Source organism: Scylla paramamosain, unplaced genomic scaffold, assembly GCF_035594125.1.
Source record: "Scylla paramamosain isolate STU-SP2022 unplaced genomic scaffold, ASM3559412v1 Contig16, whole genome shotgun sequence".
In the NCBI taxonomy this organism is placed as follows: Eukaryota; Metazoa; Arthropoda; class Malacostraca; order Decapoda; family Portunidae; genus Scylla; species Scylla paramamosain.
Genome location: NW_026973681.1, coordinates 282,771 through 306,552, shown reverse-complemented (window position 1 = coordinate 306,552; position 23,782 = coordinate 282,771). Strand labels below are relative to the sequence as shown.

The window sequence follows — 23,782 nt, the reverse complement described above, 5'->3', positions numbered from 1 at the left end:
AAGCCTTCCTTCACCAGAATCTCATGCACTTTATATTTCTGCCCGGAACCATGCCAAGTCTGTTCTCCAACTAGCCAAAAACTCCTTCATTAACAGAAAGTGTCAAAACCTTTCAAGATCTAACTCCCCTCGTGATTTCTGGCATCTAGCCAAAAATATCTCCAATAACTTTGCTTCTTCTTCTTTCCCTCCTCTACTTCAACCAGATGGCACCACTGCTATCACATCTATTTCTAAAGCTGAACTCTTTGCTCAAACCTTTGCTAAAAACTCTACCTTGGACGATTCTGGGCTTGTTCCTCCCTCTCCTCCACCCTCTGACTACTTCATGCCTCGTATTAAAATTCTTCGTAATGATGTTTTCCATGCCCTCGCTGGCCTAAACCCTCAGAAGGCTTATGGACCTGATGGGGTCCCTCCTATTGTTCTCCGAAACTGTGCCTCCGTGCTTGCACCTTGCCTAGTCAAACTCTTTCAGCTCTGTCTGTCAACATCTACCTTTCCTTCTTGCTGGAAGTTTGCCTACATTCAACCTGTTCCTAAAAAGGGTGACCGCTCTAATCCCTCAAACTACCGTCCTATTGCTTTAATTTCCTGCTTATCTAAAGTTTTTGAATCTATCCTCAACAGGAAGATTCTTAAACATCTATCACTTCACAACCTTCTATCTGATCGCCAGTATGGGTTCCGTCAAGGACGCTCTACTGGTGATCTTCTGGCTTTCCTTACTGAGTCTTGGTCATCCTCTTTTAGAGACTTTGGTGAAACTTTTGCTGTTGCCTTGGACATATCAAAAGCCTTTGATAGAGTCTGGCACAAAGCTTTGATTTCCAAACTACCCTCCTACGGTTTCTATCCTTCTCTCTGTAACTTCATCTCAAGTTTCCTTTCTGACCGTTCTATTGCTGCTGTGGTAGACGGTCACTGTTCTTCTCCCAAATCTATTAACTGTGGTGTTCCTCAGGGTTCTGTCCTGTCACCCACTCTCTTCTTATTATTCATTAATGATCTTCTAAACCAAACTTCTTGTCCTATCCACTCCTATGCTGATGATACCACCCTGCACTTTTCCACGTCTTTTCATAGACGTCCAACCCTTCAGGAGGTAAACATATCACGCAGGGAAGCCACAGAACGCCTGACTTCTGATCTTTCTAAAATTTCTGATTGGGGCAGAGCAAACTTGGTATTGTTCAATGCCTCAAAAACTCAATTCCTCCATCTATCAACTCGACACAATCTTCCAGACAACTATCCCCTCTTCTTCAATGACACTCAACTGTCCCCCTCTTCTACACTGAACATCCTCGGTCTGTCCTTTACTTATAATCTGAACTGGAAACTTCACATCTCATCTCTAGCTAAAACGGCTTCTATGAAGTTAGGTGTTCTGAGACGTCTCCGCCAGTTTTTCTCACCCCCCCAGCTGCTAACTCTGTACAAGGGCCTTATCCGTCCATGTATGGAGTATGCTTCACATGTCTGGGGGGGTTCCACTCATACTGCTGTTCTAGACAGGGTGGAATCAAAAGCTTTTCGTCTCATCAACTCCTCTCCTCTAACTGACTGTCTTCAGCCTCTCTCTCACCGCCGCAATGTTGCATCTCTTGCTGTCTTCTACCGCTATTTTCATGCTAACTGCTCTTCTGATCTTGCTAACTGCATGCCTCCCCTCCTTCCGCGGCCTCGCTGCACAAGACTTTCTTCTTTCTCTCACTCCTATTCTGTCCACCTCTCTAACGCAAGAGTTAACCAGTATTCTCAATCATTCATCCCTTTCTCTGGTAAACTCTGGAACTCCTTGCCTGCTTCTGTATTTCCACCTTCCTATGACTTGAATTCCTTCAAGAGGGAGGTTTCAAGACACTTATCCACCAATTTTTGACCACTGCTTTGACCCTTTTAGGGACTGGCATTTCAGTGGGCATTTTTTTTATTAGATTTTTGTTGCCCTTGGCCAGTATCCTTCCTACATAAAAAAAAAAAAAAAAAAAAAAAAAAAAAAATATGAAGTGAAGGGTTTCACCTGACATTTGAAGCCCTCTTATATGTATTCAGATCCTTATTAGATCTCAATATTTTACATTTAAAAAACCTTAATATTTGCTAGGACCTACCAACACTAGTACTTAGACTAATCCTGCTGTGAGATGTAAACAAATGTGGCATAGACAGTGACATTGTCAGAGGCCAGATTGTAATAAAGTTTGTACATCACATTTTTTTATCATCATTCTACACATGATCCTAGTTGTATATTTTAGTACATTTTCAAAGCATAAGGATGTGTGAAAACAGATTCACCTTATTCTCTACAATGTATTTTTATTTGAAATATTCAGTACAAACCATCACCATGAGTCGCCCTACTTCATGACACTCTCTTCACTTATAAAATCTTTTATTTTGTTAGGTAGTAAGCTATTTTTTAAGAATGCAATAGTTTCTCATTAGCTTCAAGTTTTGTTGAACATGTATGCAAGGTAAGAATCTTAAAAGATAGGTACAATTCCAGTTGTATGGAGGTGTGTCTTACCTCAAGGAATAATGGCATCATACTAAGAAACGCAGTGAATCCTGCAGTTGTCACCAGGTTTGGTTTGCAACCAACTGCAAGTTTGTTTTGGTACATGAAATGTAAGAGTCATCACCTAATTTCTTCCTGACTGGTGTTATTTTATGTGAATTACTAGTAAGTATGACCTGTTATGCATTGTTATCTTGTAAAAAAGAGTTGTTTTTGTGGTATAGAATTGATCATCACTTTGTTTATGTATGTGAAGATGTTTGGGATTTAATCTAAGGGCCACTGTTGCCACAGACTTACCACTGGCCACTGTCCCAAAGCTGAACCTTGGTCTTATAAGATGCAGGCTCATTTTCTGAGACTTTTTTGGGGGAGAAAAAAGGTGCATTTTATGTCATCAAAAACAATATTTTGTTCATTCGTAGATATCATTTGCAAGACTTCCAAAATAATGTTAATGATTGCATACATATTTTAAACATTTGCAACATGCATTCTGGAGCCAGTTCCCACCCAGTCCTTCTCACCACCTCTCCCACCACACTGCTCTTCTCCACTCAGTGTTATTACTCCACATCAATAGGCCATCACTAGCAGACCTCTTGGGTGGTTTCCAAGACCCCAGCTTGGCCTTCAAGACACTTAATCATACCAGGGTCTTCCTCCAGCAGCTCACCAGAATATAACTGGATAACTTGCCTGCTGCCAGCACCTCTGGGCCTCTGGAGGTTGTGGCACCACAGCCTGCACAGCCCCTCAAATCCCCAACAAGAACAAGAACACAACAGGGTAGTGGGAGTGATGGCTTCAAGACACACTGCCACTGTACAGGGCAGCTGTTACTCTTGTACATCATGTGCTGCTTACAAGACTGTGCCTAAAAATCTGAGAGGAAAAAGTAAAAGCTCACAGGACTGGTTGACGAGACAGCTAAATGACCCTTATGTGAAGTTGACCAAGTAACATCAGTGCAGGTGAGCCTCAGCACTCTCTTTTACCCCTTCCTTTCCCACATTAGCCATCTTCCCACTCCCTCCCCAGGAAGGCCCCTATGATCATTAGCCAATGCAAGTCACTGCAATAGAGTGACAGTGTATACCTGTTTTTTGGGGCCACTTCTTGGTAAATATCTTGATCATGATAATTTTTCAGACTGAGATAAATTTTTTTACTGCTCAAAATATTATGCTTTTTCAAAAGGAGATAGTGACATTGAATAATCTTAGCTATAGCAGCTCCTCATGAAGCAGCTAAATTATGTGGATATTGGTGATGAATACATACTGTACAATATGGCTGTGAGGGTTGTTTTAGGGTCACTCACGGTTACATTAGTGACATGATCTATCGTACACTGTGTCACAAATTGTAAGTCCATGCTGACAGGGTTTACTTGGAGAGATATAGTGTGATGCATGTGTTCGTATGTTTGTTTCCAGTATGTAATGATGCATGCTCTCTTGCATCTCTTTTGTTCAGCAAATGAGAACTGTACTTTTAATGACATTAGAATGTCGTTAAATGTCACTTACTTCCAGGCAATGCATCATTTATTTTCAGCCAGTCACCTGAGTGCAGTGCACACAAATTTAAATACTTGGATTTTATCATGCAGTTCCATAAGCAAGGCATACAATTCTTAAGATTGCACAGTGTTTTGCCAAAATTAGTTGTGCTGAACAATCGATGGCACCAGTACCCTTTGAGGATGAGGAAGAGGAGGTCTGCAAACCACACCTTGGACTCTTTATTTTTTCTATTAAGGTTTAGGTCTGGTTATGTTAGGTTAATGTCCTTAACCCATAAACTGCAACATTTATCATATGATGAACAGCATGTAACTGTGACTTACATCATATGATATGAAGGCTCTTTTTAATCTTGGCAGCCTGTATTTTGCACCCATATGTCTTGAAATGATGTTTGGCAACTCAGAGTGAGCGAGCCCACACTCTCTCTCTCTCTCTCTCTCTCTCTCTCTCTCTCTCTCTCTCTCTCTCTCTCTCTCTCTCTCTCTCTCTCTCTCTCTCTCTCTCTCTCTCTCTCTCTCTTCCATGTGTGTGTGTGTGTGTGTGTGTGTGTGTGTATTTACCTAGTTGTGGTGTACGGGAGGGGAGTAATCTCATAGTACCCTGTCCCTATATCTATCAGTTTGGTTTTAAAAGCACTGACAGTTTCGGCATTGACAACATCTTCACTGAGTTCATTCCATTTGTTCTCATTTCAGTGAGGAAAACTATACTTCTTAATGTCTCTTCTACAGTTAACTTTCTTCAACTTCTTGCTGTGACCCCTTGTACTCTCTGTGTCTAAATATATAAAAACCTTCTTTCTTCACATTTTCCATACCATTTATCATTCTATAGATGTTTATTAAATCTCCTCTCTCTCTCCTATTTTTAAGGGTAGGAATTTCCAACATTCTTAATCTCTCTTCATAGGTCAATTTACTCAACATTATCTATCCTTCTCATCAGTTTAGCATCATCTGCAAATAAATTCATATAACTATCTGTTTTTTTCATTTATGTCATTCACATATATTACAAACTTTATCGGTCCTAAAACTGACCCCTGTGGGACACCACTAGTTACTTTCAGCCAAGATGAATTCTGGTCTTGTATTACAGTTCTCATCTCTCTATCATCCAGATAATCCTCCATTCACTCCAGCTGTCTTCCTCCAAATTTTCCATAATTTTTTAATCTTCCTTAGCAACCTTTGGGATGTACTTTGCTTTCTTCAAGTCTAAGTAGACACCATCCACCCATCCATCTCTCTCTCCTGCACATATTAACTATCCTTGAATGAAAGGACAGTAAGTTTATGGAGCATGATCTTCCCCTTTTAAATCCAAATTGACAATTTACTAAAACTTCATCTTTTTCCAAGTGTTCCATCCATCTTTCCTTTATTGTTCTTTCACATAATTTTCCTTCAGGAGGAAGCAGTAGACACCTGCTAAAACAATAATTACTCCCAGTGAGGTCTAAAGCACTGGATCAGGGGGTACTGTGAACTTATCATTAAACCTACCTGTGATCTCACTGAACTTTTCCTTTTGTGTCTCACAACACAAGGGGGCAGTCGCAGCCTGCCCTATAAAGACAACTCTCTTCCTCCACACAAAACTACAAGCACCTAATAACACACACAACCTTCACTCAAAATTTCAAAATTCATGGCAACTCCTACACCAGCTTTGGAGTCCTCATCTGGGGAGGGGACCACAAATGTCCCCTGGTTGGACTGCTCTGCTGATGACGACCCTAAGTATCTTGACACCCCCTCAATTTTTTCTTCATTTACTTCTGCAACATTTGTGATCTAAGATCTAATTTTCAATCTGTAGAACACCACCTCTCCTCTTCTAAACCTCATCTTCTTTTCCTCACTGAAACTCAGGTGCCTGAGGCAACTGACAGTAGCTCTTTTTCTGTTCCCTCCTACTTTCTCTATCCTCATTTTCAATTGAAAGCTGGATGTTGCATTTATGTGTGCAACAATTTAACCTCCTCTCATGTCCATGCTCTTGAATCTTCCGAGTTTTCCACTATCTGGCTACGACTACAGAGTCACTCTCAAACTAAATTTATCTGTGCTGTATATCTCTCACCTAACTCCTCTGACTATAAGAAATTCTTTGTCTACTTAACTTCCAAAGTGGAGCACATTCTGACACTCTTCCCTTTTTGCAGAGATCTCCATTCTTGGAGACTTCAGTGTTCACCACCAGCTTTGGCTTTCCTCTCTCTTCACTGACCATCCTGGTGAACTAGCCTTCAACTTTGCTATCCTCCACGACCTAGAGCAATTGGTGCAACACCCTACTTGTATTTCTGACCATCTTGGAGATATGCCCAACATTCTTGACTTCTTCCTGACCTCTAATCCTTCTGTTTATGCTGTCACCCTCTCTATTCCATTGAGCTCCTCCGATCACAGTCTCATATCTGTATCTTGTCCTATCACTCCAATCCCTCCTCAGCATCCCCCTAAGCAAAGGTGCCTCTGGCATTTTGCCTCTGCTAGTTGGGGGGACCTGAGGAGGTATTTTGCTGATTTTCCTTGGAATGACTACTGCTTCTGTGTCAGAGACCTGTCTTTGTGTGCTGAATGCATAACAGAGGTGATAGTGTCTGGCATGGAGGCATACATTCCTCTCTCTTTTTCTCGGACTAAACCTTCCAAACCTTGGTTGAACACAACTTGTTCTCGTGCTATACATGATAGAGAGGAGGCCCACAAAAGGTACTTAGGCCTTCCATCACCAGAATCTCATGCACTTTATATTTCTGTCCGGAACCATGCCAAGTCTGTTCTCCAACTAGTCAAAAACTCCTTCATTAATAGAAAGTGTCAAAATCTTTCAAGATCTAACTACCCTCATGACTCTGACATCTAGCCAAAAATATCTCCTGGCATCTAGCCAAAAATATCTTCAATAACTTTGCTTCTTCTTCTTCTTTCCCTCCTTTATTTCAACCAGATAGCACCACTACCATCACATCTATCTCTAAAGCTGAACTCTTTGCTCAAACCTTTGCTAAAAACTCTACCTTGAATGATTCTGGGCTTGTTCCTCCCTCTCCTCCACCCCCTAACTACTTCATGCTACCTATTAAAATTCTTCAGTATGATGTTTTCCATGCCCTTGCTGGCCTAAACCCTCGAAAGGCTTATGGACCTGATGGGGTCCCTCCTATTGTTCTCCGAAACTGTGCCTCCGTGCTTGCACTTTGCCTAGTCAAACTCTTTCAGCACTGTCTGTCAACATCTACCTTTCTTTCTTGTTGAAAGTTTGCCTACATTCAGCCTGTTCCTAAAAAGGGCGACCGTTCTAATCCCTCAAACTACTCTCCTATTGCTTTAATTTCCTGCCTATCTAAAGTTTTTTAATCTATCCTCAACAGGAAGATACTTAAACATCTGTCACTTCACAAACTTCTATCTGATTGCCAGTATGGGTTCTGTCAAAGCCGCTCTACTGGTGATCTTCTGGCTTTCCTTACTGAGTCTTGGTCATCCTCTTTTAGAGATTTTGGTGAAACTTTTGCTGTTGCCTTGGACATATCAAAAGCTCCTGATAGAGTCTGGCGCAAAATCTTGATTTCCAAATTACCCCCCTATGGCTTCTATCTTTCTCTCAAGTTTCCTTTCTGACCGTTCTATTGCTGCTGTGGTAGACGGTCACTGTTCTTCTACTAAATCTATTAACAGTGGTGTTCCTCAGGGTTCTGTCCTTTCACCCACTCTCTTCTTATTATTCATCAATGACCTTGTAAACCAAATTTCCTACCCTATCCACTCCTACGCTGATGATACCACCCTGCATTTTTCCATGTCTTTTTATAGACGTCCAACCCTTCAGGAGGTAAACATTTCATGCAGGGAAGCCACAGAATGCCTGACTTCTGATCTTTCTAAAATTTCTGATTGGGGCAGAGCAAACTTGGTATTGTTCAATGCCTCAAAAACTCAATTCCTCCATCTATCAACTCAACACTACCTTCCAGACAGCTATCCCCTCTTCTTCAGTGACACTCAACTGTCCCCCTCTTCTACACTGAACATCCTTGGTCTGTCCTTTACTTATAATCTGAACTGGAAACTTCACATCTCATCTCTAGCTAAAACAGCTTCTATGAAGTTAGGTGTTCTGAGATGTCTCTGCCAGTTTTTCTTATCCCCCAGCTGCTAACTCTGTACAAGGGCCTTATCCGTCCATGTATGGAGTATGCTTCACATGTCTGGGGGGTGTTCCACTCATGCCGCTCTTCTAGACAGGGTGGAATCAAAAGCTTTTCGTCTCATCAACTCCTCTCCTCTAACTGACTGTCTTCAGCCTTTCTCATCGCCGCAATGTTGCATCTCTAGCTGTCTTCTACCGCTATTTTCATGCTAACTGCTCTTCTGATCTTGCTAACTGCATGCCTCCCCTCCTCCCACAGCCTTGCTGCACAAGACTCTTCTTTCTCTCACCCCTATTCTGTCCACCTCTCTAATGCAAGAGTTAACCAGTATACTCAATTATTGATCCCTTTCTTTGGTAAACTCTGGAACTCCCTGTCTGCTTCTGTATTTCCACCTTCCTATGAATTGGATTCCTTCAAGAGGGAGGTTTCAAGACACTTATTCTTCATTTTTTTTTACTTTTCTGGGACTGGCATCTCAGTGGGCTTTTTTTTTTTATTTGATTTTCGTTGCCCTTGGCCAGTGTCCCTCCTACATAAAAAAAAACACTATTCAAGGACACTGGTCTATATTTTAGTGTATTTTCCTTATTTCCTCTTTTGTATGTTGGTGTAATATTTGTTCTTTTCCAGTCTTTTGATTCTCTTCCCTGTGATAGTGATGTCACCACTAGACTGTGAATTTTATCAGGCAGTTGTTCTGTACATTCCTTCAATATCTTGTTTGGTACTCCATCTGGATCAGATGCTTTAATTACTTCAAGTTCTTCCATCATCTTAAGTATTTCCTCATAACTGACCTGGACTGCACTCAGTATATATCTCACCAACTTATCCCTTCCAGCATCAAACTCCCCTTCCACAGTAAATAACAATCTGAAACTATTGTTCATAACCTCCACCATGTCCTGTTTGGGTTCATTTATACAATTATCTATTATATCTCTTTTATAGTTTCTTCTCTCCATTCTTATTATCTCAATGTACTTGTTTCTAGCATCAATATATTCCTCCCATCTGCTCTCAGTTTTCCTCTTCTTCCATCTATTCCAACCATTTGATTTACAATTTGTAGTTCCTTTGCATTATGTATTGAACCATTCTGTACCCTTTCTACATCTCACTCCTCCTTTAGGTACAAATTTCTCCACAGCAGAATTATATTTCCTTATAAATTCAACTCATTTTCTGGAACATCTACATCTTCAAAGTCTTTCCAGCCCATGGCAACAAACTACTTTCTTAATTTTTCAAAATCATCTTTACTATATTTAAATCTTCTTACCTTATAATTTTCATCAGATTACATTTTCATTTTTCAAATTAAATTCCATCAACATGTGATCACTTTTACCTAGAGGGCTATCATAGTGTATTGTTTCAATAATTTCCATGTCCTTGGTAAACACTAAATCAAGTCTTGATGGTTTATCTCTTCCACTAAATCTTATATCACAGTCTACCCACTGAGTCATCAAGTTTTCCACTGTTCAGGTTAACAGTCTATTACTCCATGAGGTCTCACTTCTAGTAGTTGTCAGTGTTTCCCACTTTATCTCCTTACAATTAAAATCACAAACAATAACTATATCACAACTTTCCATCACTATCTTTTCAAGACCTTTTAACACATCTACTAACGTCTCTTCGTGCTCTTTTTTTTGCCAAGCATTGGTCACAGGTGGCACATACACTCCTACATAATTCATTATCCTTTCTTTTCCACTTCTAATCATCACTTGTAGAATTTCAGACTTGTCTTCACTTTTTATTACCCTCTCCACTTCAACACACTTTTTAGTCAGAATGATCATTCCCCCCTCCTCCCTTGTCACTTCTGTTTTTCATCCATAAATCATATTTACCAGTGTCAGGAGTTCCCGATTCATTTTTCCATTTTGTCTCACATAATACAGCAACATCTGGTGAGGTTCTGTTTAATAACTCATTTAATTCCATCTTTGTTGACATTAATCCATTTACATTAGTATAACATAGTGTTTGATGTACCATTTCTTTATTCTCATGTCTCTTACTCTTCAGAAAAACTTCTCTTTTTGTTGTTTGTCTTTTTGTTTAGCCTCATTTATCAGCTCCTTTTGCTTCAACCTTTCAATCTCATCCATATCCCTGTTTATCCATACATTTTTATATTCTTCATCTCCAGACAACCTCCAAGACCCACTAATTACCTCTTTTGCTTGTACCTATATTGCAAACTTTGTGTGTGTGTGTGTGTGTGTGTCAGATATACACACAGCTCTGCAACACACACTTGCGCAGACACACACACACACACACACACACACACACACACACACACACACACACACACACACACACACACACACACACACTGCACCCAAATCAGGCAGTTAAAAAATTAAAGACTTGTTGTTTGAGATCCCTTACCACTCCCCGTACTCTCCTTTTGTCTCATCCCACAGGCATTGTCCATGATGCTTCCTGTGTTGTGGTTCCATCATGGCAGGCATGGAAGTGCCTCTCACTGCATCACCGCCTCATGATCATTGAGAGCATGGACACAGACACTGAGGTGCGGCGCCTCTCCCCCATCGCCCTCATTGCCAACACAAGCCACTTTTTTTTTTTTTATCTTGTCCTTATAAATCTATTTACCAGATTGTCAATTCCACATGGGATTTTTTGTGAGTGTTACTAATGCCTTCTCCTCCTCCTCCTCCTCCTCCTCCTCCAGGCCCTAGTGGGTACGTGGACCTCCTCAATGGACAGATGGACAGAGGCTGGTGTGCTGGCTACATGTATCAGGAGCAAATCTCAACCTTCTTCTCCATTGTGGCAACAGGGATGACATATGAGATGGCCATGACCAGCATGCCCCTTCAGGTACTGCTGTAGTGCTTGTAATGGTGTTGTAGTGGTTGTAATGGTGGTAGTAGTAATAGTAGACAGTGATTGTAGCTATGGTAATAGTAGTTGTAGTAATTTTCAGTGGTATAATAATAATAGTAATTGGAGATAAACAGCAGCCAATTTACACCAATCTTTTTGACGCATAACCTAACATCATTTAACCCAGCCTAACGTCACAACCTAGCACAATCTCACCCAACACTAAGTCAACCTAATCTAACTTAACCCAATCAATTATTATTTCAGGAGCTGCATCTCTAACCTCACCTCACCACACTGACCCTCCACTCACATCACATCTTCAGGTGCTGCGTCTGCACCTGCCACACAGTCCATCCTCTGAGGCCGTTGTCCTGCTCATCTTCCCAAAGCCTCAGCGTTATGACACCTATGTGGATGGTGTCTTTGTTCCCCCAGCCAACCTCAACACCTCTGCAGCCGGCTACAAGCTGTTGCCTGAGAACCCCACCCATCCTCAGGCTTTCCTTCCCATGTTGGACAATGTAAGGGATGGCTGTGTGCTGTGTTGTGTTGTGTCGTGTTGTGTTTGGAATGTAAGGGATGGTTGTGTGTTGTGTTGCATTGTGTTTGGAATGTAAGGAATGACTGTGTGTTGTGTTGTGTAGGGAATATAAGGAATGGCTGTGTGTTGTTTTGTGTTGTTTGAGGCACTGGAGCTCTGTACTTTGCCCTGTCAGTTTGGGGCAAAGGACCAACTGCTCTGCCTTGTCTCTTCCTGCTGGTAACAGAACAACCACTCAGCCTTGCCTCTCCCTGTCAGTTTTGTCATGCCTCCCTATCTGTTTAGTTTTGTCATGCCTCTCACTGTCAGTTTTGTTATGCCTTTCTCAATTTTGTCATGTCCCCATGTCAGTTTTGTTGTGCCTCCCTGTCAGTTTTGTCATGCCTCCCTCTCAGTCTTGTCATGTCTCTCCATGTCAGTTTTGTCAGGCCTCTTGGGATGTAGCAGGGTGGTCCACAAGACTGTCCCATTACACTAGGAGCCAACGGAGCTAAGAGTGTGAGTGATGTGTGCAGGAGTGTGTGGTGCTTTGTGTGGGCCATCTTGTGTGAGATTGCCAGCCTGGTATATAGATAGATAGATAGTGGTAGTTTAACAAGGACTGTGCCAAATGAATGGGAAAGTTGCCTATGAGATTCTTACTATTCATTATATCTGAAAATAATTACTAAAGAGAACAAAATGTTTAAGAATACAACTTAAATTTACTTAGGCTGAAGTGGCCAGCGCTCACACTACAAGCCTGAATGGCGAGGAGGAGGAGGGAGCAATTGGTAGGGAGGTGATTCCCTACAAGAAGCTGGTGCAGAGTCTGGAGAAGGCCGTCAATAGATTCCAGGATGGATCATGCAGCAACTGTGCCTCTCTCTCTTGGTAAAGTGAACCTCTGCTCTCTGTTCCTTTGTGATCTTATGTTGTCTCTTCCTCCAATGCTTCCTCTTAAGGCAAACACTACTCTGTCTCTTTACTGCCTTAAGTCATCTCTCACTCCTGTAACTCCTTTTGGTAAAATAACACTGTTCTCTGCCCCTTTACTGCCTTGAATCATGTCCTCCTGCACTTTGTCATCAGCTGAACCATTAACAGAGGTAGTGTGTTCCTCCAATACCCACCTCTCTTCCTCAGGTGAGTGACCCCATCGAGCCACCACCCAAGGAAGCCCCTCCAAAGGCCACAGAGGAGGAAGGCAGTGTTGTCATTCTGGATGCCAAGCTGTTCTACAAGCAGCAAGAGAAGGAGGTGGCAGAGAAGATCAAGGAAAGCCTGGCAGTGACTGAGTATGCCAAGCCATCCAGTGCCTTGGTGCTGAGTGGTGTGTCCAGCAGTGTGGTGCAGTACACAGTGTTTGAAATGCAGCTGTCCTTTACTGTGCTGGATACAGAGGTGTGTGTGTAGTTGTAGTATACAGGGACTAAGCTACACGCCTCTGGTTCTGTCTCCTCCTTTATTCATCCATCAGTTTATGTACATTTCTTGCCTCTCTCACCTTTGTTTTTCTACTTGTGATAAACAGGGGCTGGGCTACATTCCTTATCCCATCTCTGTATTCATTCAGTTCTTGTGTGTGTGTGTGTGTGTGTGTGTGTGTGTGTGTGTTTACCTAGTTGTATTTACCTAGTTGTGAAATACAGGACAAGATCCACACTAGGCTTGTGCCGTCCCGTCTCCATATCGACTTTTATCTAGATTTTCTTTAAATTTATGAATTGTCTTTGCACATACAGTCTCATCCTTAAGTTCATTCCACACTGTTATACTTCTGTGTGGGAAGCTATGTTTCTTGATGTCTCTTCTGAAAACACTCCTATTCAGTCTCCTTCCATGTCCTCTTGTGTCTCTAGTATCTGGTATCAAGAGGTCTTCTCTGTCCGACTTTTCCATTCTTTCCAGTATTCTATATATATAGCTATCAAATCACCTCTTTCCCTCTTTTTTTCTAGTGTAGTCAGGCCCAACCTCTCCAACCTTTCCTCATAACTATACTCTCTTAAGCTTGCAGGGATTTTAGTTGCAGCTCTGGATTCTTTCTAACTTTCTTGTATCCTTTTTCAAACTTCGACCACACTGATGCTGTGTACTCCAATCTTGGACGTATCATCATTGTTATCAGTTTTTTTTATCATATCTTCATCAAAATAGGAGAATGCTATCTTGATGTTTTTCAGCAGTTTATATGTTTCTCCTATAATTTTTGTTTATGTGCTTCCAAAATGATAAATTATCAGTAATAATTACTCCTAGGTCTTTTTCTTCTGATCTTATAGAGATTTCCTCATTCCCTAAGTAATAGTTGCCAACTGGTCTTTTCACACTTTTTCCAAACCTCATCACACTACATTTTTTAGCATTAAACTCCATGTTCCACCTCATTAATCCTTCATTAATCTTAATTAAGTCCTGATTTAAAGCATTGCAATCCTCTTCATTTGTTACTTTCCTCATAATCTTAGCATCATGAGTGAAAATGTTCATGTAACTTTCTACACCTTCTGTCACATCGTTTACATAAACTGTGAACAAAATAGCCACTCGTTACTGTTCTCCAGTTCGACCTGCTGCCTTTAATTACTGTCCTCATTTCTCTGTTTGTCAAAAAGTCAGTCATCCACTTTAACAGTGATCCACTGAGTCCTCCAGTTTTTTCCAATTTCCATATTAGTCTTCTGTGTGGAACTTTATTGAATGCTTTTCTCAGATCTAAGTATATGCAGTTGGCCCATCCATCTCTCTCTGGCACTATATCTATTACTCTTGAGTAGAAATATATAAAATTTGTGACATAAGATCTCCCTTTTCTGAAACCAAACTGTTTCTCTGTTATCACCTTGTTGTCTTCTAGGTATTTCACCCATCTGTTCTTGATAATCTTTTCACAAATCTTTGCCACCACACTTGTGAGTGATACAGGTCTATAATTTAATGGATCTTCTTTACTTCCAGTATTGTGGATTGGGGTAATATCTGCCCATTTCCAATCTATGGGTACTCTACCTTTTACCAGGGTGGTACTAATTATATTGTGCAACACTGAGACTAATTGTGAGCTATGCTCTTTTAAAATCCAACTGGAGACACCATCAGGACCCATTGCTTTCCTTACATCCAGGTCTTCCAACATATTCTTTACTTCATCTACTGATGTTTTAATCTCCTTTAGGTCAGTCCCTTTTTCTAATGCTGTCCTCTCATCTCTGAAATCATTTTCCTTAGTAGACACAGAGTGGAAGTATCTGTTAAACACTTCAGCTACCTCTTCTGGGTTATCCACTATCTCTTCTCCAGCTTCTACTGTGCTTATTTCATCTTTACTCTTTAATTTTCCATTAATGAATTTATAAAATAATTTTGGTTGGTCTTTACATTTCTCCACAACATTCTTTTCAAAATTTTTCTGCTCATCTCTGCGAGTTTTAAGAAGTTCGTTCCTCTTCCTTATATAATTGTTCCACAGGTCCAGTCTCCTGTTTTTCTTCCATTTGTTCCATGCTTTTTCTCTCTCCAATCTAGCTGTTGCACATCTCCTGTTGTACCAATCCTTTTTGAAAAGGTTCTCTGTTGATCTTTTGGGTACCCATTTCTCTACTCCCTTATTATAAATGTCCAGGAAAGCTGTCCACTTTTCCTCTATGTCCTCCTTTTGAATAACCATGTTCCAATTCACTTCACTGAAATACTTCCTAAGTTGTCCTAAGTTAGTCTTGCTGTAGTTTAGCCATTCTCTTCTGTGGTCCTCTTTTCTTATACTGAGGTTATTATCCATAGCTGTGAACTGAATCAGCTCATGATCACTTTTTCCTATTGGGTTTATGTATTTAAGGTCTTCTACTATTTCTTGTTTCTTGGTGGAAATTAGATTGAGCCTTGAAGGTGCTTCATTTCATCTAAATCTTGTGTCATCTGTAACCCATTGTGTCAGGACATTTTCAATAGCCAGGTCTAGTAGCTTGTTCCCCCATGATGGCTCACTGCCTTCCGTGGTCCAATTCTCCCAAGATATCTCTTTACAGTTAAAGTCCCCCATCAGGAGTATATCGTCATTTTCCTCAAATAACTCCTTGTGTCCTTGTGTCCTCAAGCATTTTGTTATATTCATCCTCTCTCCAAGAGTTGGAATAGGGGGGAACATAAGTCACCACAATGTTACAGTATCTTACAATATTCTGTCTTAAGTTTATTTTCAATACTTCTGCCTCCTCCACCCCATATGTGACAGATTCCACTAATAAATCCTTCCTAATTAGAAGCATCACACCTCCTCCCTGTTTATTTTTTCTATTTCTCATCCAGAGGTTGTATTTTCCTTCACCAATATATATCCCTTCACTTGCCAATTTCATTTCAACAATTCCCATGATGTCCGGTTTCTCCTCATTTAATTTCTTTGATCTCTCCAGTTAGCTCTTTTTCTTCTTGTAATGTCCCCACTAATTTTTCCACACATGTCTTTTCCTTCTTTTCTCTTTCAGTCCACTGAGGTGTATACTCTTCCTTCAGACCGAATACCACGACAGTTTTTTTCTTTTCCTCAGTTTCTCTCACCAAGTTTTCTTTGTTTTATAACTTGAACAACTTTTTCTGTTAGCTTTTTGTTGTTTGCCTTTGTTTGTTCCTCCACAATTTTCCTAAAATCTATCTTTTCTTTCTCTTGTTCTTTCTTCCAATTTTCCTGTTTTACATTTAACTCTTCCACTTTGCCTTCATATTCCATTGCTTTCTTTTCATATAACGTTTGTTTTTTATGTAGATCGTCATATGCACCTCTCCACACCCCCTTCTCGGTGATCAAAGTTTCAACCATCTTCTCCATCTTGTCAAATCTATCCTTCATTTCCTTCATTTCAGTTTCCAGTGTGATAATTCTCCTTCTCATCATTGCTTTCCTGACCCTTCAGTCCTCTTCCCCAAATCCCGAGGTCTCTCTGTCTAGTCTTCGAGACGGTCCCCATTGGCATAAACAACATAGTGGGGACCGAAGTAGACCCCTCTTCACCGCTCATTATAACAATTTAACTGCTTTGGAGACGAAACAGCAACGAGTAGAACCAGTGTGAACTCTCATACTCTGTATTTCCACTAGGGCAACTCTCAGTGACGTAGATGGCTGGATTTTTAGTGTGTGTGTGCGTGTGTGTGTGTTTAGTAAACTTTCAGGCCTTTTTGGTTCCCATGACTCAAAGATACACCAATGTTACATATAAAGAGTAATTAAATAATATAATCTTTGTTAACATGATGTGAGGAAGTGAGGAGACAGACAGGAATGATTTTTTTTTCTTTTTTTTATAGAGTAATAAAACAATATAATTTCTGTTATTGTTCAGTTTGTTGACAAAGATTCTGGATTGTAGTTTGATGGCAAGGCATTGAAGGTGAGGAGATGACAAAATCAAGTTAAATTTTTTGGGATAGCGTAATAAAACAATATTAATTCTGTTATCAAGAGGCATTCAGTTTGTTGACAAGGACTCTGGCCCAGTGCTTGGATGGCAAGACTTTAAAGGTTTGGTAGACAGGAATAATCGAGTCAAGTTTATTTTTTGCATACATGCATGAAGTAATAAAGCAATATTATTTCTATTATCATGATACATTCATTCAGCTTGTTTACAAAAATTCTGGCTTAATGTTTGATGGTGAGGCTTTCAAGGTGAGGAGATGGACAGAAATTACTAAGTTAATTAAGGGACTGTAATTAACTTTTTTGAATGAAAATGTGTGCAAAAAGCAACATTGGTCTGTGCACACTGAAAAATCATCCAGCACTTTGGCAACAATCTGCCAAAGTTTGAGCGGTGTGTCTGAGACATAGCTTGTTTACACTCAGGCTTTAGATTACACCTTGTGGTACTCCTTATGTTTTGCTGTTTTTCATATACTGTATCTGTTTTTTTGTGTGTGCATGATTTTTGGAGACTTTTTCAGATGTGTGGCATGTTATTCCTAAGTGGTGGGAGGGGAGGGAGTGGGACAGTAATTACTGGATAATGAGTCAGTACTCAGTTGGCCTAAGGTGAGGCCAGGGCATGTATGTACTGCCACGCTGGTGCCAGACCATCCACATGACTCATAAAATTTATGAGAGGAATTGTGTTACTATCTTCTGTGAAGACCATAACCATAGCAGAGTCTTGTAAGTACAGTCACTAGGGTGTTGTAGGGAGGTCCACAACACTGTTCCTTCCCACCAGAGACCAGTGGGCCTAAGAGTGTGAGTGATGTGTGTGTGAGTGAGTGTTGCTTTGTCTGGGATTGGTGGCCTGGTGTATAGATAAGTAGATAGATGAAGTGAGTAAAATTATACCTTCTCTGTTATCCTTCCATAAGAAAGCACAGAAGTTGAGAGGAATTGCATCTGTACTGTATTTTCTTTCCTGAGCCTCTTCTCTCTCCTCCTCAGGCCAGACATTTGTGGGCAAACTGCTGGCAAAGACTGCTGAGGGACACTTTGAGGTTATCCAGAGGTATGCCAAGTAAGAAACAGAAGATAATGTTACAAGGAGGAGGCAGCAGGCACCTGCCAAAATGATAATTACTCCCAGTGAGGTCTAAAGCACTGGATGATGGGGTGCTGTGAACTTATCATTAAGCGCAGCTGTGACCTCACTGAATGTTTCCCTTTGTGTCTCACAAGAAAAGGGGACAGTCGCAGACTGCTCTCTAAAGACAACTCTCTTCCTTCACACAAAACTACAAGCATCTAATTACACACACACCCTTCACTCAATTATCATGGAGACTCCTACACCAGCCTCATAGAGTCACCATTGGGGGAGGGGACAACAAATGTCCCCAGGTCAGACTGCTCTTCTGGTATCGACCCTAAGTGTCTTGACACCGCTCAACTTTTTCTTCATTAACTCCTGCAACATTTGCAGTCTTGGATCTAATTTTCAGTCTGTAAAAACACCATCTCTCCTCTGCTAAACCTCATTTTCTTTTCCTCACTGAAACACAGGTGTCTAAGGCAACTGACATTAGCCCCATTTTTGTTCTCTCCTACTTTCTCTATCCTCATTTTCAATCCAAAGCTGGATGTTGCATTTATGTGCACAACAACTTAACCTGCTCTCGTGCCCATGCTCTTGAATCTTCCGAGTTTTCCACCATCTGGCTACGATTACAGTCACTCTCAAACTAAATGTATCTGTGCTGTATACCTCTCACCTAACTCCTCTGACTTTAAAAAAATTCTTTGACTTCTTAACTTCCAAAGTGGAGCACATTCTGACCCTCTTCCCTTTTACAGAGATCTCCATTCTTGGAGACTTCAATGTTCACCATCAACTTTGTCTTTCCTCTCCCTTCACTGACCATCCAGGTGAACCAGCCTTCAACTTTGCTATCCTCCACAACCTAGAGCAATCGGTGCAACACCCTACTTGTATTCCTGACCATCTTGGAGATATGCCCAACATTATTAACCTTTTCATAACCTCTAATCCTTCTGCTTATGCTGTCACCCTCTCTTCTCTGTTGGGCTCATCCAGTCACAATCTCATATCTTTATCTTGTTCTATCACTCCAATCCTTCCTCAGCATCCCCATAAGCAGAAGTGCCTCTAGGATTTTGCCTCTGCTAGCTGCAGGGACCCAAGGAGGTATTTTGCTGATTTTCCTTGGAATGACTACTGCTTCCATGTCAGAGACCTGTCTGTGTGCAGAATACATAACAGAGGTAGTAGAGTCTGACATGGAGGTGTACATTCCTCACTCTTTACCTTCCAAATCTTGGTTTAACACAGCTTGTTCTCATGCTATACATGATAGAGAGGTGGCCTACAAAAGGTACTTAAGCCTTCCATCACCAGAATATCATGGGCTTTATATTTTTGCCTGGAACCATGCCAAGTCTGTTCTCCAACTAGCCAAAAACTCTTTCATTAACGGAAAGTGTCGAAATCTTTCAAGATCTAACTCCCCTTGTAACTTCTGGCACCAAGCCAAAAACATCTCCAATAACTTTGCTTCTCCTTCTTTTCCTCCTTTATATCAACTGGATGGTACCACTGCTATCACATCTATCTCTAAACCTGAACTCTTTGCTCAAACCTTTGCTAAAAACTCTACCTTGGACAATTCAGGGCTTGTTCCTCCATCGCCTCCACCCTCTGACTACTTCATGCTACCTAATAAAATTCTTCACAGTCATGTTTTCATGCCCTCCCTGGCCTAAACCCTCAGAAGGCTTATGGACCTGATGGGGTGCCTCATATTGTTCTCCGAAACTGTGCCTCTATGTTTGCACCTTGCCTAATCAAACTCTTTCAACTCTGTCAGCATCTACCATTCCTTCTTGCTGGAAGTTTGCCTACATTCAGCCCATTCCTAAAAAGGGTGACTTCAAATCCCTCAAACTACCATCCTATTGTTTTAATTTCCTGCCTATCTAAAGTTTTTTAATCAATCATCAACAAGAAGATTCTTAAACATCATTCACTTCACAACCTTCTATCTGATCACCAGTATGGGTTCCATCAAGGCCACTCTACTGGTGATCTTTTGGCTTTCCTTACTGAGTCTTAGTCATCCTCTTATAAAGATTTTGGTGAGACTTTTGCTGTTGCTTTGGACATATTAAAAGTATTTGATAGAGTTTGGCACAAAGCTTTGATTTCCAAACTACTCTTCTGTGCCTTCTGTCCTTTTCTCTGTAACTTCATCTTAAGTTTTCATTCTGACCGTTCTATTGCTGCTGTGGTAGACGATCACTATTCTTCCTTTAAATCTATTAACTATGGTGTTCCTCAGGGTTCTGTCCTATCACCCACTCTCTTCTTATTATTCTCCAGTGACCTAAACCAAACTTCTTGTCTTATCCACTCCTACACTGATGATACCACCCTGCACTTTTCTACGTCTTTTGTAGAAGTCCAACCCTTCAGGAAGTAAAGAGTTCATGCAGGGAAGCCACAGAAGACCTGACTTCTGATCTCTCTAAAATTTCTGATTGGGGCAGAGCAAACTTAGTGTTATTCAATGCCTCAAAAACTCAATTCCTCCACCTATCAACTTGACACAACCTTCCAGATAACTATCCCATCTTCAGTGACACTTAACTGTCCCCCTTTCTAAACTGAACATCCTTGGTCTGTCCTTTTCTTATAATCTAAACTGGAAATTTCACGTCACATCCCTAGCTAAAACAGCTCTTATGAAATTAGATGTTCTGAGACATCTTCACCAGTTTTTCTCATCCCCCCCCAACTGCTAACTCTGTACAGGGGCCTTATCTGTCCATGTATGCTTTACATGTCTGGGGGGGGTTCCACTTGTACTGCTCATCTAGACATTATGGAATCAAAAGCTTTTTGTCTCATCAGCTCCTCTCCTCTAACTGACTGTCTTCAGCCGGTTTCTCATCACTGCAATGTTGCATCTCTTGCTATCATCTACTGCTGTTTTCATGCTAACTGCTCTTCTAATCTTGCTAACTGCATGCCTCCCCTCCTCTGACGGCCTCGCTGCACAATACTTTCTTCTTTCTTTCACCCCCTATTATGTTCACCTCTCTAATGCAAGAGTTAACCAGTATTCTCAATCATTCATTCCTTTCTCTGGTAAACTCTGGAACTCCCTGCCTGCTTCTGTCTTTCCACCTTCCTATGACTTGAATTCCTTCAAGAAGGAGGTTTCAAGACACTTATCCTTCAATTTTTGACTGCTGCTTTGGACCCTTTTATGGGACTGGCATCTCAGTGGGTCTTTTTATTTTTTGGTGGGGGGAGGGGGAGGTTTGTTGCCCTTGGCCAGTGTCCCTCCTACTTGAAAAAATAGATAAATAAAAATATCACCACCCATATCTTCCCAACACAAATACTGACAACAGACCCTGTGTCAGGCTGTATGTACCAGATGAGGCCGTGTCAATGCTCACCTTTGAGAACGTCATATTTGAGGCGCCAGACGTGAGACAGCAACTCGTAGCCAAGGTTGCTGTCGTCTCCGCTAGCTGGTACGTGGAGTCCTCTCGAGTATTGGTGTCAGTCTGGTAAACTCGGGAGCTCCCTGCCTGTGTCTGTACTTCCTTATACAAGACACTTCTTAAATTTAGGGTAATTCTTTTGGCTCTGTCTTCTAGAGACTGGTACCTCAGTGGGCCCTTTTATTTTTATTTATTTATTTATTTTATTTTATTTTATTTTATTTTATTTTATTTCATTTTTTTTTTATTTTTTCCTCTCTCTCTCTCTCTCTCTCTCTCTCTCTCTCTCTCTCTCTCTCTCTCTCTCTCTCTCTCTCTCTCTCTCTCTCTCTCTCTCTCTCTCTCTCTCTCTCTCTCTCTCTCTCTCTCTCTCTCTCTCTCTCTCTCTCTCTCCTTTTTGTTGGCCTTAGCCAGAGTTCCTCTTACATAAAGGAAAATCTTGTATACTGATGTACATACTTATGGAAGTTAGGATAAAATGTATTGCATGTTGATGTACTGTTTAAAACCCCAATACCTCACACTACAGACTATTAAAGATGCAGAATCCTTGCTGAACCATCACTGGAACCATGAAAACCCCTGAAAACACCATAACAACTGAAAGTATTGGAGGTAAGAGAGAGAGCAAAACATTTAGGAGTGCATTTTATTATCTGTTTCCCATACAGGACTGGTGGTGTATCCCTCACATCTGGTCATCAAGGAGTACCCCATGGTCAAGTCCTTGCACACCGATCTGTTCTGATGGAAGCAGTTGGAGGGTGTGGAGGATGTGGTGAGAATGACTGTCCTTATCACCCATCTGTTATATCCTTCATTATCTTCTTTTCTTCACCTGCACTGTGTTTTTTTCCTCTTGCATCCTTCAGTAATATTTTCTTCATGCCTCCTGTGTTCTTTTTGCTTCTGTTCTATCCTTCATTATACTTTTCTGTTATATCCTTCAGTGATATCCTTTTTCTCCTGCAGTGTATTGTTTTTCCCTCTTACCATATCATGTATCCTTCAATGATATCTTTTCTTCATCTTTGCTGTATTCTTTTTCCTCTACCTTATCCTTCATTATCCATTTCTTCACACATCCTGTATTCCTCTTTCTTCTTTCTTTAATGCACACTTTCCTCCACACACAATTTAAACCTTTCTATCATGCATAGTTACCCTCACCCCCTCCTTGCCCCACGCACACACACACACACACACACACACACACACACACAAACACACACACACACACACACACACACACACACACCTCTAATGATGTTATGGTGATGTGAAACAGTTGGAGGATGGAGTGCTGAGTATGTTGCTGCAGTCAGTAGACAGACATGCTGGCTGCTGGCTGACGGAGTGTACTGTGGCCCCGTTGATTTCACTCTCAGCAATGACTCCAAGAAGACCAGTAACATAGCTATCCCAGTAGTGACAGGATATTTGGACACTCACTACAATGCAAGGAAAGTTTATGTCAAGGACCAGATCTTGGGCTGCTCTTGGAGAAACATTGTGCATCTCTTGAACGAGAGTGAGGCTGGGGACCCTCTTCTAGATAATCGGAATGGTTCTGAAGTTAGCCTTGTGTCTTCTGTCCCTAAGGATCCTCCAGTCCTTGCATCTCCCCTTTGGCACCATATCTTGTGCTGCTCTCAGAAAAACGTGCTTCTCTGGAATGAAACTGAGAGTGAGGATGGTGTTTCAGGTGCTGCTGGGAATAGTACTGAACTTAGTCTCATTTCTGGTGTCCCTGTGCATCTCTCAGTCCTTATATTAATGTGATGTCTTGCTAACTCTCATGCTGTCTCACTCAGTTTGGTACAATTGTTTACTGCAAGTTTAGAGTTTAGTTTTCAATGTAAGGTCACTGATAGTAAAAGGAGTGGTTGAATGCTTCTCTTTCTCATCTTGTCTTCCTTTTCCTTGTCTTCTTCCTCATTTACTTGCATTTCTCTCATTCTCTACCTCCTGGTCTTTTCCTTCATCCTTCTCTCTCTCTCTCTCTCTCTCTCTCTCTCTCTCTCTCTCTCTCTCTCTCTCTCTCTCTCTCTCTCTCTCTCTTTTTATTTTTTATTTAAACAAAATTTACATCAGGCTTAAAACAACACGTTTTTTATGCTGTTATTTGAAAAGCCTATACTTAAATGTAAAGAAGAAAATATATACAAAAAGTGAACTCATCCTACTATATATATATAGACATGATTAACACAGCACTAGT

General features: G+C 41.0%; 1 protein-coding gene and 1 long non-coding RNA gene across 2 annotated transcripts; both read left to right on the top strand.

The window, feature by feature from the left end:
• The first annotated feature begins 3,238 nt into the window (after positions 1–3,238).
• Positions 3,239–12,901, top strand: LOC135097268 (uncharacterized). The gene is made up of 6 exons (XM_063999082.1): positions 3,239–3,501; positions 10,669–10,778; positions 10,941–11,089; positions 11,422–11,619; positions 12,352–12,512; positions 12,765–12,901. The coding sequence occupies exons 3-6, from the start codon at positions 10,976–10,978 to the stop codon at positions 12,766–12,768; spliced, it is 477 nt and encodes a 158-aa protein (XP_063855152.1). The 5' UTR covers positions 3,239–3,501; positions 10,669–10,778; positions 10,941–10,975; the 3' UTR covers positions 12,769–12,901.
• A 47-nt stretch (positions 12,902–12,948) lies between these two features.
• Positions 12,949–22,963, top strand: LOC135097277 (uncharacterized). The gene is made up of 3 exons (XR_010265555.1): positions 12,949–13,022; positions 18,037–18,100; positions 22,233–22,963. It is a non-coding gene; the product is annotated as an uncharacterized LOC135097277 (long non-coding RNA).
• The last annotated feature ends 819 nt before the right edge of the window (positions 22,964–23,782 follow it).